This window comes from Heloderma suspectum, chromosome 5 (assembly GCF_057233095.1).
Source record: "Heloderma suspectum isolate Gila_16-S chromosome 5, 16-S_ref, whole genome shotgun sequence".
NCBI lineage: Eukaryota > Metazoa > Chordata > Lepidosauria > Squamata > Helodermatidae > Heloderma > Heloderma suspectum.
Genome location: NC_139462.1, coordinates 151,963,346 through 151,979,787, shown reverse-complemented (window position 1 = coordinate 151,979,787; position 16,442 = coordinate 151,963,346). Strand labels below are relative to the sequence as shown.

The 16,442-nt window shown below is 41.3% G+C and overlaps 1 protein-coding gene across 5 annotated transcripts in view; it reads left to right on the top strand.

Annotated features, from left to right (window-relative positions):
- The window catches only part of SUGCT (succinyl-CoA:glutarate-CoA transferase), a 424,036-nt gene that overhangs the window by 362,520 nt on the left and 45,074 nt on the right, over nucleotides 1–16,442 (top strand). For 3 of the 5 annotated variants that reach the window (XM_084857815.1, XM_084857811.1, XM_084857813.1), the window contains one exon: nucleotides 2,138–2,201. In XM_084857815.1, coding sequence (XP_084713941.1) covers nucleotides 2,138–2,201 — 64 coding nt within the window. Of the gene's footprint in view, nucleotides 1–2,137; nucleotides 2,511–16,442 lie in introns of those variants that run through there. The other 2 variants (XM_084857814.1, XM_084857812.1) reach the window with 1 other exon arrangement.

Genomic DNA, 16,442 nt, shown 5'->3' with positions numbered 1-16,442 from the left:
CAATAGATGAGATGCTATTTTATGTTATTTCTTTTTATATGTGTACTTCACCTATTGTTCAGGTTTGGCAGGTACATTATCTGCAGTTTTGCAAGTAAATTGGGCATCCAGTGAGGTTGGATTTATTTTTAAGTGATTTGAAATCTTCTGTGGAGGAGAAGTTTCATGCACCTAAAGTTTTAAATAATTTTAATGTTCCTTGTATTATTAATTCCTGAGACTCCCCATAGTGCTACAAAGACTGTTGACATTTGCAGGCAAATAACCTGGAAGTGAATGGTGCTGAATTTTCAAAAAATGAAGAAAGCAAAGGTGTTTCATATATCAGTAAAAATAAATCAGACTTTGTATCTTTATGCAGATATAAGACAACATATATTTTTGAAAATACAAAGTTCAATAAATAGGTTGTGCTTATATGACAGCAAAACCAACTATTTGGCTGTGCGGGGGGGACCTGTCTTTCTACAAAAAAGTGGGAATAATGGCATTAATGTCAGCATTGAGAGTTTCAGAGTAAGGAGGATTTAATACTCCTAGAGTGTACTGAGTTATGGGGAAATGGAATAAGTTAGAAACTGTTCCAAAATAGACTTTAAGAAAACTACTGACCTTGCAAAAATAACAAACAATTAAAAAAAACCACGAATGGTAGTTTCCTTTCTATTCAGAAGTTGGAGTGGTGAGCATCTCAGCTTTATCTTGGATAAGGGTAATAAAGTACTGATTAATAATGAAAGCTTATTTATCTAACAGATCACCAAAATTTATGTATGGTTGATGCACAAGAAATATCTGAGTCACAGGGAGATTGACAGCATGGTTCTTGGTTGTATACAATAATAAATTGCAGAAAAGGACTGTATGTGGATGGTTTGTTGCGTTTTTTAAATATCTCACATTATACTATAACAATGTTATCAACACAGGTCAGTCACCCCTGACCCAATTTTCTTTTTAAGGAAAGAGATATGTGTCTCCGGCATGTGTAGCGTAGTAGGGTACACAAGCCCACTGAATTATTTATAACAACCATTATTCAGTGAACAAGATCCAAAGAGTCCCATGTGCAAATCAAAAGTGCTTCTTCTGCATGGGCACAGGGAGTTGCCCATCTGTACGTCCCCAAAAGCTATTTCTGAAGTCTAGACCCCACCCCCAGATTCTCATTTGATATAGCATGAGAGGCTGCAGTCAGGAGAGCAAATCAGCTACTTGGGAAGGCCAGGAATGGGGAAAGCACTGATGTACATACAGGTGGCGCCCTCCAGTTGTGTTGGACTACAACTCCCATTGTCTCCAGCCAGCATGACCAATGGCCATGCTAGAAGGCACCAGGTTGGGGAAGGAGTTATAGAATATGTGAGCTGGCCATTGATAGGGATAGTGCTTCTGAGAAACAATAATTACTTGTGGTCTGCATTGGGGGAGACTCCATTCTTTCCCTATAGGACCCCTGTTGAGTTAGTTTTGTTCTCTCGGTTATATTGTCTTTCAAATGTCAGAAAAAATGGACTAAGAAATGTATAATGCTATCCCTCTGAAGTCCCATAACCATGGAATTTCATAGACATTTCATAAAAGATCTAGCAATACAACTTTAATATGAATCTATGACATTTTCTGGATTTCTGTACTGCCTAGTTATATTTCTTTTAGACATCTCACTTGTGGACTGTAATTTTTGAGGGTGGGCTGTCTTTCTGGAAAAAGGGTGTTTAAAAGAAAGGTTTGTATAAATAAAGAAGGGTTTAAAATGATATAGCAATACTAAAGGGATGAGGCTTAGAGCTATGAGGTATTCCTCTTCTAGATCTGTATTGGTTAAATACAATTAATCATATAGCATACCAAGAGGAAGCCTGCCCATATGGTATGAATGGTATGGAAGTCATTGAGCATTATTTACAAGCTAGGGACGTAATAACTGAACCTATCAATAACACCTTTGGAACTCTGGACAACTCACCAACTTCCAGTACTCCATGCAGAGACCAAATGCATCCTGTCCTTCTCTCTTACTGGGATTGGATCATGAACAGTGTTTTTGGTTATAGCTTTTTGTATCAATAACTATAACCCTTTCTAAAACCCAACAATGCTCATTGTTATGTTGTTATTTCTGGATTTTTTATAGGTGCTGCACAATGGACTTGTCATGGAGATGGAGCATCCAACCGTAGGGAAGATAGCTGTTCCAGGTTGGCATATTTCCTTAAGATTCTGTGTTGTTGAAGCATTTTTTGAAGTGGGATTACATTACACATGGGCTGTAATGGGGACTGCACATATACAGGGGTGCTGTGTGTGCAGCTTCCAAAGTTGGATCTCTGCATCCAATACTCAGAGCTTTCATGTGTGTGGGACCCAAAACCTGATTAATTTGCAACACTGTCAGGGAACCTGTTCCACATCCTGAAAACAGCCCTCTCCGAACACCTTCAAAACAGGAGATTGACATTGCCAAAGCTGACATGCTAACCATTAGGCAGATGGGCACTAGCAGATCTCTGGCTTGTCATTGTGTGGGTATTAGATTGACATCAGACACCAGTGAGCTTTGTTCTGCAAGTTGTATTGAGATCATTTATCTTCCAATTTAGATTCTCAAGAAAGGAGATGGATTAACCAATGCATGCATTAGCAGCTGCTAAGGGTGGTGTATACCCGCCTAGATCATTCCTACTTCCCAAGGCCCAGCTGTTTCTGAATGATGCTAGAGTTCAGCAAGTCTCGAGCTAGAGAAAGTTCCATAGTTGTGGCACAGTTACCAAGCTTGTTTCTCTGTGTTCCTTATTCTGTCTTGACAAAGTAACATGAACATTCTTGGCTGACTTGAACTTGGCCTATATTCCTTTTTCTTTTATTTTCGTGTGAAAATCACGAAGTTCTTGGGTGTGTACTTGGGTACGTATTCAAACGTACAATCTTCTGCCATTGATCAAAGCATATATGTGAACACTTTCACAAGCCTATATTCTATCTATCTATCTATCTGTCTGTCTGTCTGTCTGTCTGTCTGTCTGTCTATCCATCCATCCATCCATCCATCCATCCATCCATCCATCCATCCATCCATCTATGTGTAGTGGAATTGTCCCTGGAAAACAGCCCCAGACACAATTCCGGAACCCTCCCAGTAATGAGTCCTTATCAGAAGGCAGGTTGCTACGCCCTGCACTACCTGAAGTCTCCAGAAAATAATTAAGGGTAGCCCCACAGATACTGCATTCATTGTCTCACCTTTCATTTGAAGATGTGGCATTCCTTGCCTCCTGTGGCCAAGTTGCGCTGATTCCTGGGGAGTGGGGAGTGAGTGAGGCCTTCCAGTTTGATTTCTTGGCTTGCAAAAGGCTCCCTTGGACAAGTATGGGGACCCCCTTATCTTGAAACAAAATCTTGAGCATAGGTTTGCTGAAAAGTTCTCTCTTTGTTTTTACAAATGTTTCTGTTAAACCATCTATGAATGGCAATCCTCAAACCACTTATTCCACAGTAGTCCGTTTGAAGTTAATTGCTTACCCTGGAGTCAGTTGGACTAATCTGAAAAAAAGCAGTGTATATTATTTGCACATCTGTGTTTGTTTTAGGTTTACCTTGAGCCTTACATAAACTGTGGCCTTATGTGTTTGTATGAAATGGCAAAATATGGTTGAATCAGAAGGACTCTATTTTCCCTTATGATATGAAGAAAGGAAGTTTCCTGAAAATAGTTTTTTGTGTAGTTATTGTTATTTCTTGAGATGACTTTGAAAGATACAGGAAGTTAACATGAAATGTGGAGCAGGAGTGAGGAAACAATGATCTCTGATGCAAATAAAGTAACCTTCATTCTACTAGCATTGGCCCCATAATCAAGTTACACGCTTAGCTAGGTTAAGCACATTAAGGGAAAGAGGGAGGGAAGGAAGGAGAACGACAGAGAGAGAAAGAAGGAGAGAATATAGTACTGCTGGTCAGAAATGGAATTCCATAAAGATATTAAAAATCAATTGTTCTGCTTTACATTCATTGAGGAAGGTGGTGTGCTATGTGTTTCAAAAGAAATGTAATTACTTAGAAATACACTTCCAATTGGCTAACATCCAGATTACATTACTGTAATGTGTTGACACAGGGCTGCCCTTGAAGACTAGTCAGAAACATCAGTTAGTTCAGAATGTAGCAACCAGATTATTCACTGTAACTGGTGCTAAGGAGGTGGAAATCAGTAAATTGTGAACTCATTCGGGTTTGCCAAGTTCCATCTCAAAGCTCAGTCTGACTCAGTCTGACTAGTGTGACCTATTTTTTTTTTCTTTTTGTGTGAAAATCACAAAGTTCTTGGGTGTGTACTTGGGTACGCCTTCAAACGTACACCATCTTCTGTCACTGATCAAAGCATATTTGTGAACACCTTCTTAAGGTATGCATTTTTCATATGTATTTTTCTAAATGTATGGATTTTTCAAATGCATTTCCCCCCACCCCCTGCAACCAGCACTGGAAACTCAATAAGGTATGAGCTTTGACTGCAGATTGTACTCGTGTTCGGGTTCAGCAGGTGTGAACAGGGTAAATTCTGGTCATAAACAAACTGAAATAAATTTTGCACACATTCCCTAACTAGCTATTTGATACACATGTCATTGGTGCTAAGATATCCTTGCTGACTACTTGTGTGTTTCCAGGCACAAGTCATAATGTTGATTTTGACGTATAAAGCCTTCTACAGTTTGAGACCTGGGCTTCTGAAGGTTCATGTGAACTTCCCTGCTTGTTAAGATCATCTTCTGGGTAGCCCTGCCTTCAGAGGTTCAACAGGTGGTGACTGGAAATAAGGACTATTATGTGGTGGTACTCAAGTTATGGATTACTCTCTCCAGATATGTTCCCCTCGTGCCCATTTTGTGAGGGTCAAAACCATTTTATTTGCTTGAACAATATTTTTGCTTTTGTTTTCAGTGCTATCTTTATTTATTTCCATAAGGCCAATGACAAAAGTTGCAAACCAACTGTGTGCTTAAGGCTTAACACTTACTAGGGCGCTATTCCCATTGAACTCGGTGGGAGCTGCTTCTGAGTAGACATGCTTTGAGCAGTAAGCCCCTTTATCTGCAACAGTAAATGAGGGGTTTTTAAAGTTTCTCTTGTCACTTTTTAAAGTTGCCATAAAATGAAGAAGCAAACTTGAAAAAGAGGTTCTGTTCTTTGAGAAGGAAATATCGGGTCAAAATACCTTGCAGATGGCAACAGGAAAAGTACATAAAGTTTTCATGTTGCGTGTAGCCCACAATCTATCTTTGCGAAAGAAAATACTCCTTAAGGGACAAAGTTAAACTGCAAGAAGAGGAAAGGGATGAAAAGGAATGTTCTGATGGCTGTCAATGGAGGTAGGGAGAATGGGCAGGAAAGTGAGTTTTCACATGAGTAAGCTACAGCACTACCCAAACCGTAGTTATTTTAAACTTTATTAAAACTCAAAGTCTGTGACAGCGCACTGAAACAAAAATAAATCATCTTATTCTCTGATGATTTCCCATTTAGATGAGCTCCTATAAAGGGCTTGTTGTATAGGACCAGATAGTTCTATGAGAGAGTTGTGTGGGAAAAGCACAAGTATTTTCTTTCCTAGCTGAGAACGGGTGAATATGCACGAATATAATGCTCCAGTCTGGCTGTATGTATAAAAGTACACAAACAGTTCTCTTAGTGTTATCAGCTCCCTTTAAGAGAATTTTCCATTTACACATTCCTGTGCTATATGACAACGCTCATGTTCATAACCTTATTGGCAGCAGCCAAATCCAAAGTGGCTGATGCTTTGCATGTGTTTCCTTTGCCAGCCTACAATGCTAAATGCAGAGAGAGAAACTCCATTGTTCTACGTGTTGGAAGGGGATTTGTTCTCTAGGCTCGCTTCATTTCGGATGGTGTTCTTTGGGCAGCCAGAAGAAGGCAGATTGTAGCAAATTTTCCAGACAGCTGGAAAAGGGACCACCCTCTCTATCTGGAATTAAGTCATTTTGCTGCCATTAACATAGCAAACAGACTTGGTTTTTGTTTTTGTTTTTTCCTGGAGCAGGGATAGGGAGCCTTTTTACTCAGCAAATGTTTTTGTAACTCCGGTGACCAGACTGAACAGGAAGAGAGAAGTCTTTGGCAGAGGTTTCCTAAGGCATCAGGGGATGTTCAGAGTCAGATCCAGAGCAGCCAAAACATTCCCTTTGGGCCTCACTGGCCAATCTCATGCCCAGCTACCATTTGGAGGGGTGCTGAGGGAAGCCCCTAGTTTTCATGCCTAGGCCACCCCTTTGCCTGTTTCAACCAGAGCGTAGGGACACAATAAGGTGGAGTATAAATAACCACAACATGTAGAAGTGTAGTATAGAGATCCAGGAGATTAGAAGGAGAAGCAGCTCCATCAGTGTGCCTTGTGTAACTCAAGCATTCCAATGGAGTTTGAGTAGCATCCCTTTCCACTCAGGACTCCTCTCACACCTTCTATGATCAACGGGCAGATGAGAAGCATTTGCCAAAAGGAACCCCAAGGAAGAAGGGGTGGGACAATTTCCACCATCTTTCTCCCCTTCTAGTCCTACTCAGAATTCCAAGAGGAACAAGCACCTTGGCAAGGCAGCTATTCACTAGAATCTCACTGAAATCAGAGTGAGAGTTCTTCCGCGTTCTTCTCTTTAGTAGCCCCCCTTCATGTGTTAATTGCATGAAGAGGGTTGGAGCCTTGGGAGGAGCAGCAGTGCTACACCCCTGGGCATGTCTCAAGGCACGCATGTTTGAGCCATGAAAGCCTATGCTCGGGAAGCTTAGATATCCATTGGAACTGATAGCTGAGCTGATCATGTATTTAAAGCACGCATTCTCCACTCTTTAGTCATAAAGGCTTCCAGAGCAGCTTCCAGATCAATAAATAACATACGTACATACCTGCATAAAAGACAAGCCCAGCCTTCGGGCTTACAATCTGAAAAGACAATCTAGAAAGTCTGGCTGTAATGGAAATTGGTGGCTCACAGTTCAGAACCAGGCCTCGGTGGACCTCCAAGATACAGCCTGGTGGCTCGACCTTGGCTCGAAATGGCTGTAATGCAGCCAGAGGTTGTTGGTCTTTCAGGGTGGAGCCTCTGCCCTCTGGGGCCTGGTTAGGATCTGCTGGCTTCTTGCCCCTCTCACCACTGACTGTTCAGGGTTCCAACTCGCGGAGAGGTCTGTGCACATGGGTTTCCCTGGCTCAGGCATCCATGCCCAATATATGGACATGGGAGGGGAGATGCACTCCACTGACTTTTCAGTGCATGGACCACCCACCATTTATGTGGTCTGAACAAATCCCTGAGGAGGGACTCTGGGGGGCTCTGCTTCCTCAGACCATGACTGAAATACTATTTTATAAGGTAACAAACTCCCCTGAAACATGGGGAACCTGGCCTAGCTTCTGAACAACTGGATAGCTCCTGTAAGAAATACACAGCAACTGAAACTTTCTCTGCCATTAGTTAAGGCACTAGAGAAGCTATATTCTCATTATCTAAGAGGGATGCCATGGATACTGCTCTCCGGGCAGGGATTCAACACTCCTAAAAAAAGGGTGTTTTCCTTAGAAACGGCACTGGTAATGTTGAGAGCTACATAGATAGCAATTCCTTATGAAGATATTTGAGTCTCTTTTTCTAGCCTTAAGACCTGAATGCCTAAGGGGCAATACGCTTTCCTTGGCAACTGTCAGGGTTAGAGCCTTTGGATCTGTTGTGATCCACTTGGGTTGCAGACTGAAGGGTTCCCAGGGCTCTGATGTCCTTCTGGGTACCAGAGTTATTCTACCCACCCAGGCAGCCTGATCTTCTGTGACCCCATTGGGCTACAAAAACTTCCAGGCAAACTTGTGCTTTGCCAGGGCAACAGTCAGCTTGGGCTTGTCTGGATGGCTGCTGCCCTTGGTGCTTCTTGCCCAGCTCGCTTATTCCTAGGGACGGTGCTTTCTGTTCTCCTTCCTGCGAGCCCTCTTGGTTGCCTGTGCCCAGCATCATGACAGCAACTGCCTGCATGGCAGACACCACTGTAGCATTGACTAGACCAGCAGCAAAGAAATATGGCTTCTAATATAGATGCATTTCGTATTGGAGGGTGGATCTTTCCTCCAAATTACATCTTCAGTGTGTTCCTTGTGGAATGGGACTTGTATAATTATTAGGAGAGCTATTGGACAAGACGTTAGTGAACCTGCTGGAAAATTAAAAGGCTGCCAGCTCCCGCCACAGGGTGCGTCGTCCCCAATTGACTTCAGGCAGAGCAAGCAGCTTTTGCAAGCCCTTTTGAAGATTAGATTTCCAGCAGGCAATCACTCCGGTGCTAAACACATTTGGAATAACCCAAAAGGACTTGGACAGAGGTTCCAGATCCTTCCCCAAACAGCAGGAACAGCACATGGAGCACTGTCTGGCTGAAGTCTCCTCTGTCGGGGTTGGACTTCCTTTCAGAGACACCACAAGTGTCTGGCAAGCCGCGTCACTGGACAGGTGAGCCCACAAAGCCTTCAGCAAGGGTTGCTCCCTGCAGTTCTTGAAGAACCCTAGCGACACATTTGTGGGATCTCATGTGATGCACATTAGTCAGTTATCTTTGGAATCATCTTAGTGGGGTTAAATCATCTTCGTGGGGTATGGAAACACATCAGGACCATCTGCTTTCATGGTCAGTATGATGTATTATGTAGACTGTTGGAGCTCGACTAGAGAGACCTGGGTTCAAATCCCCACTCAGCCATGAAGCTTGATATGGTGACCTTGGGCAAGACACAGGTAGGTTGCTTTGAGGACAAAATGGGATAAGCTCTCATTGGAGAAAGGGTGGGATGCAATGGGATAAATGGAAATTAATCCTGGGTGCCTATTTTGCTGAGGATGTGATAGCAGTCCATTCCTCTTGTGCAATGGAGAAGAAAAAGAGTTTTCACAACCAAGGGTACACAAAGTCTATTCTCTCTCTGTCTGTCTGTCTCTCTCTCTGATAATAACATTGACGCACTTTGCAGGGCCTTATTTCATTTTACTTCATTTAATTTATTACATTTCTATACCGCCCATTAGCCAAAGCTCTCTAGACAGTTTACAAAGATTAATAATCTTTAAAAATGAAATATTATGCATAATATAAAAACAGTTTAACTAGAAACATATGAACAGACAGCGCGCACACACACACACACACACACACACACAAACACACTATCCCATGTCCCTGATTAAAAACTGCCAAATATGCTGCCAAATCCCTGAGAATAGAGGAAGGTCTTAACCTGGCACTGAAAAGGTAACAATATTGGTGCCAGGCGGGCCTCGCTGGGGCATTCATTCCATAATTGGGGGGCTGCCACCAAAAAGGCCCTTGTTGCCACAGTCTGAACCTCCCTTGGAGGAGGCACCTGGAGGAGGGCCTTAGATGATGAGTGTAATGTAGGGAGTAATGTTCATGCTGGGAGAGGTATTCCGTCAGGTATTGCAGTATTCAGAACTCTACTGATGAAGATTCATTAACACTGCATTTAAATGATTACAGGTGGGTTATGTTGTTATCAGCAGTCATGTTAGTCCCCAGGAAGAAAAAGTAAGGCTGAAAAATTGTCATGGGGCTTTTATTTGATGTATGCACACAATAAAACAGAATTTGTAGGTCTCCTTTATCAGGCTGTTAACAAATGTGGTGTAGGGGCTGGAGAGAAGATTCAGAAGGACGAGATATATGGACGGAGAAGAATGTTACTTGAAAAATGTTGTCTTCCATTGAGGGATTTTGCAGGAAATTAAGGAAATCGGCACGACATGACATTGTTTCCTGCAGCTAGGAGATCTCACACAATAGGAACAACAACAACATAATTTGGGGTGGGTGGACGATATATTTCTTTCCATTCAGAGGGAGCACCTCTGCCTGAACTTCTGATCCTGTCTGCTTCTCATCACACATTCCTTTTTTTGTGTGCATAGCTGATGTTGCTTGAGAAATTTTAATTTCGCTTCACTATTTATGGCACATTGGAGACAAACAGCCTCACCAGTATTACCATTACTTCATTCGTCTTTTTTAGTCATCAGTGCTGACTGCTTATGTCTTTTACATTCACAGGGCTGATTTCAATTTTAAGGAATCCAGTACCTTTTCAGGAACGCAGCAGAAATGATGCATGTCAGCTCATTTGGAAGTGCTCTAAAATTGGGGGGAGGGGGATGGTGGGGTGTGGGGGGAACATAAATGTGTAATAAGTTGAGTGATATTGATTAGTGATCATAGATCCAAAAAGGAGAGGCAAGTGAAGAAACAAAGACAAAGGCTACATTGCTGAAGCGTTTTTTTTTAACAATTCATCTGTTTTCTGCTCTCTTTTTTGGATGATGGTAGTTTTAACTATAGCTTTTATCTTTTGTAAATCAGTTTTGATAGATGCATGTAGATGCATGCTTCAGGGATGCATTAACACCCATCATGGGCCTTTGCGATGCTTTCTTTTGATTGAACAGTCGGATTCCCCTGGTCTGCACCAGTTCTAAGTAAGCTGCTAGGCGCCAGCTGAAGTGGAATGCTGGCCTGACCCATCCCCATGAGGGAAAAGGGCCGCAGCTAATGCAATCCACAGGAAGGGCCCAGCTCACATTCAGAGTGGCCATCACGCTGTCTGCAGGATGGTGCACCTGGCTGCCAGTTGAGGGGTGGGAACCATTCAGACATTCCTAGTGCTGGATGTGACCATCCAACCCTGGAAACTGCATGCACAGCACCTGTTTATGCATGGTCCCTGATCTAGTAGGGAAATGCACATGTAGGAGCCAGCTTTCATGCATCTATTGTTTCCTCTGGCTTGGGGGCACAGGAAATTCTCATGCACAGTCCTCATGCAAAATGAATGACAACTTCATTTAATTCAAATGGGGCTAGTGAAGGATCTGATCTCAATGGATTAGATCCCTTGCTTTTTAGAGAAATGAGATTTTTAAAAATGTCTTATTTTTAAATTGCCAACGGGGCTTAGCGTACTGGCAAATATTTTAAAACTTAGACATGTAGATCCAACTGACAGGAGGTTGCTGCAGGGCCAAGTCCATGCCGTTTGTTTGTGCTCTTCCAGTGTGTGTTCCAAATGTCCAAAGCTGATGTCTTTCAGCATCCTCCTGGGGAGGTCTGTATGCTGCAGATGCAGAGCCAGCCCATGCCTCTCTATGTGATGGAGAGAGCATGGGTTCAATTTAGGGTATTCTAAACAAGCATGGTAGAAGTGCTTTGTTTTGATCGTTAACCCATTCTTGGGGTTGGATCCAGATCTTGTCATACTTGAGTAGACACATTGAAATCAGTGGGATTGAATTTAGGCCTGACTCACTTAATTTCCATTGATTTCAATGAGTCTGCTCTTGACTAAATCTGAATCCAACCCTTGGTCTTTATATAATTCACTTCTCAATTTATATGCTGCATCTAATGGGTTCTCCCATTAGATAGGGTTGAGTGATGTGGTCTAGCCCCTATGGAAGCCAATTTTTGAGTACCATTCACAGGGGCAGCAAATGGTCAGCAACTTAGTTTATTTTTATATTTTTACCCCTTTGAGAATTGGGTGATGTTTAGATTTTCTGACCCAGCCTCTGTGCATAAAGTAATTTTAATCACCTTCAGATGTACTACTTTATCTCAGAAGGTGAATCTCTTCCATTCTTGAATGGTAACATTTATTTTTCTCCGCCAACAAAGTATTTCTGTCTGTTTTTGTTTTAACTGTATGGTTTGAATTGTGCTGTCAACATGTTCTGGTTTGCATATTAGCAAAGAAGAGTTGTTTTTACTTCCCTGCGTTGTAAATCTTAATTAAACCAAGGAAACGGAATTTGTTTGACAGATCTTCTTGCTGAGATATACTCCCACCAAAGATGACATGTTCAATAGAAATGTTTATTCCTAGGAATCCAATTCTTCCAGAAGTAAACATTTTTAATAGGCTGGCACCTTGATCCTAAACATTTGCGCTGGCGTCGCTGTCAGCAGTGCTAATCGCTGACATTTTGTAGACCTGAGTTTTATTGTTGTATTCTTCTTTTTTTAACTATGTATATATGGTGCACTACATTCCAGTTATCCTATGCAATAACAAAAAACAAAACTGTATGTCACAGCTATTGCCAGCCCTACTGGCATAGCATACTGTGTGGTGCTCTGGGGTCCTCAGTCATTGCATCTCATCCCAGATCGTAACCTGCTCTGTTTCTGTCTCTGTGTTTCTAAAGTTTTATCAAGCACTTCTCTCTCCTTCCTTGTGACAAGCTCAGCCAGGTGCATGGACGGTCCTTAGTGGGCTGTTGTAAAACGTGCATGGGGGCCTCGTGTGCATTGTAAAATAACCAAATTACTTCAACACACATAAATTTCAAGTATCGTTATGATCTTTCATAATTAGTGGGTAGGAAAAACATTTTCCACTGGCTACAGCAAAGCTTCATTCCATTAGAAGTAAGAACATGTTTTCAATATTTAGATAATTTCACTTAAGTATTAAAGACACTGGAGGTTGGATAGATGCATTCTTTCATGCACTCCCCACATATTTCTTCCTAATGGAGACCAACATAGTCTCTGTTTCCCCAAAGAAGGAGAATCACCCTGTATAATTTACAATGCATGAATCTTTGTGCATTTGCAAAATGTTGCATTGCCTTTCAGTTTTGTTCTCACCTTATTTCCTTTGTTCACTTTTTTGGTTGGACTTTTTAAATAAGTATAAGCAGAACTCAAACCAGAGCTTCTATCAGCCTTTAAAAGAATCCTGAATTCAGTTTATCTCCCTACAAATAGTCAGTGCATCCCCATCTTAGACCCCTGCTAACACACACACACACACACACACACACACACACACACCAAAAACAAAGCCAAAAAGAATAACAACCTTGGCTTTCAGTGCTGATGGATAGGCAATCAAACAGAATATAAGGATTGGAGCTGATACAGAACCATGTTTCTTGCTCTGATGAAAATACTTGACATTTATATAGCAGTTAACAGTATTCAGATTTCTTTGTATGTTTGAATACAACAACGCTGTAAGATAGGTTAGCATTAATTTTATTGTAGGTGAGGGAGGAGCTGAAGCTGAGAAACTAGCAGCTTGCCTAAAGCCACATAGTAACCAGGTTTTCATGACTGCCGCAGCCCACCATGGTTTATTTAAGCCATGGTGTGTTGCTGCATGTGGCTGGGTGACTTTTGAATATTAAATCCCCAATTTGTCATGTTATCCAAACCTGGCAAGGGAGGGTTGATGGCACAGTTAATAAACCACCCAGAACCCATTGGCTGTTTTAGGGTTGTGGGTGGTTCGTTAACCATGCCAACAACCCACCCTCATCGGCTTCAGATGACACAACAAGCTATGTCATGATTTGAATATTCAAAATGGCTGCCCGCACACGCCACAACAGTTTAATCATGAGAACCAGCCCAGTGAGTCCATAGTTGCAATGAGATGTGAAGTGGGACTCCCCGGCTCACATTCTTGACCACTACACTGCATCTGGTGATGATCATCGTTGTCTAAACCAGTGAAAGCAAGGGAAACACTGGGCTGATTCAGACAGTGCTAAACCATAGTTTAGTGCTATATGAAGAAGCCTACTTGAGCCTTGGACTCAAGCACTCCCCCTCCGCTGTTGGAAATTCCACTTCCTGGTTTAAACTAATCAGTTTGTTTTTTTTGTTTGAACAAGAAACTGTGGTCAGTTTAAATGATGGTTTATTGGAACAAGCCAGGGTCAAAAACCATGGTTTCTGTAAACTACCATTAAAACGAACCCCAGTTTGCCCTTATCAGACTTAACAGCAAACTGCAGTTAGTTTAAGCCCAGAAGTAAATGCTTCCAATCTCCTCCTCTGTCATGTGCTGGAGGAGAAAATGGGAAGGGGAGCATTTGAGCTGAGGTTCAAGCAGGATGATTTAGCATTACATCCAGATTGGGCCACTGAATATTGCTCTTCCTATTGCATCCTCATGACAACTTGTTCCACATTACTCAGGGGATATTTCCAACTGAGATGGGGTGTTCATTCAAGCAAGGTTTTAATTTTATAACTGGCCATATGTGCCCTCTGCCCTGCCCCACAGTGTAAAAGACACACATATCAAACAAGGGGCCTTAGAGATACTTCTTTTTCCAGGAGCCCACTGCCATTTGCAAGGGTTGCCCTTGAAAATGGGAAAACCGGGCATGCTTATTTATCATTTGCAAGAAGGTCACATCACAGGTTGTCTAGCTTTCCCACCTTCCCAAAGCACTGTCAGATCTAGACCTGTCTTTCAAATCCATCTGACCATGGTAGTGTAACTACATCAGGAGTAGGGGAACATGACCCTCTTGAGAGAGGATGTGACTTTCTGGGTGCCATTCTCAGAGCAGGGGCTTCTGGGAGCTATGTAGGATCTGTTGCTAATGCTGGCTCTTAGCTGAAGTTATGCTTGACGAATTCAAACTTTGTGAATTCCATTATGAACCAACCTGATCTGCACCTCCCAGACTATTGTGCAAATCAGATGCTAGTTACCTTTCACATTTCTCATCTCCCAAAATGTATCAAAATGTACTTTAAAATGTGTATTCTGAGAGGAAATACATTTAGATATGCATATTTTGAGAGAAAATACTTTTAGAAATGTGTATGTTGAGAAAAATATACCTATAAGTACATGCATTTAAATACATATTTAAACACAATTTTTTTGTGCAGATTTCTTAAAAAAATATATCAATGTGGAAATGAGACAGATTCGACTTATGAGTGAACACATGTGAGTGACATAGACCAGAATTAGATCAATTTGTCTATTGATCTACCCCTAAACTGACTTTTATTCATGGAATGAGTAAAATGAATGAATAGATACAATAGTTACATATATAATATATATGTAACTATTGTATTGATAGGAGCCCTATTGGTACATTTTTAGACATTCTGTCTTAAGAAGTTGTATATATAACATACCCCCGCCACCCCACCCTCAGGTCACATTTGGATTCAATAAGTTTGAACATGGAGAGATTCTGGCTAAAATTCAAGTTTCTGTGTTTCTGGCCACTCCTGGGAACATAGAAGCTAAGGATAAGGCATAGGATTTAATAGTGGTAATATATTTACTTTTGCTACTTTCCTAGCCTTCTAGTCAAAGTTTAGTGGTTTAATTCCTGAAAGAGAATTTTTACTTCCTGACTTTCATTTGCTCCACAAATCAAAGTCCCTATAAACTCTGCTTTAGGATCGATTTGTTGCCTGATTTTAAAACCGGAAGATGTTTTTAATAGACTGCTCCTCAAATCCTCCTTTTTCTTAGGATTCCCTGACAGCAAATATGTGACTTTCAGAGAACTGTTGCCCCCCCCCCTTTTTTTGTTGCACCTTCATTTCCACTGCTTCTGTAGGATTTTAAAAAAGATTGATCCTGGACCTGGTAGATAGAGAGGAATTTCGTGCTAGATAACATAGGCAGTATGCTTGGCCATTAATAATAAAGCAATATCTATTGTGCATTGAAATGCTGTTTTGAATTAACCAATCACACTATCACAGGCAGGCAGGCAGTTATATTTAATACCACAGTTATTTCTGAGTAGACAGATGTAATTTGTGTACTATTCAAACAGACTTTGAAAGTCTTATGAGTTTTGATTATGTGTTGGCTCATTCCACCAGTCTCGGATTTCCAATCTTTTCTAAATACAGCAACTGTGAAATGTAATGATAGAGGCATGTTGGCATAAAGTACAGATTTGTCCTAAACTTTCTGATATAATGGATGTATAGCTTGCCTGCCAGCAATACTCTCCCACTTTGTAACATTTAGCTTGTTGTAAAAGATAAATTGATTCATGTCATGGTGTGTGTGTGTGTGTGTGTGTATACATACATACATACATACATATATACTTCCATGGGAAAAATAGTACAAATGCTGAGGTCCTTTTCATCCCTCTTTCTCCTCCTCATTGCACAATACCAGTACAATCCGATCAAAGTTAAGACTGTACTTGTAAATCCTGTTCATTTCAATTGAGAGAGTTAAGAACATGCTTAGTTCCTCATTGAGGTCAGTGGGATTTATATGTGCTCAATTTTAGCTGTACTGTGCTCTAATTGTGTAGCTGTTACTCTTTGGCAGGGTTTCAGAAATCTTCCCTCAGTGTCAGACTTAGGTTCCCCAGTGATCAAAACTGCAAATAGTTTCTTGCTTGGAAATGTTGAAGCTTTGGCCTTGTTAATGCAATTGGGGCAAAAGTGATTGCTATGAAGAATGCTCAGCTATCAAGAATGCACAGTTATCTAGGATACCTACCAATGATGCAAGCAATGAAGAGACATGAATGCAGGGATGGTGTTCAGATACACACATATAGGAAAGAGTTTTGGAGATTGCA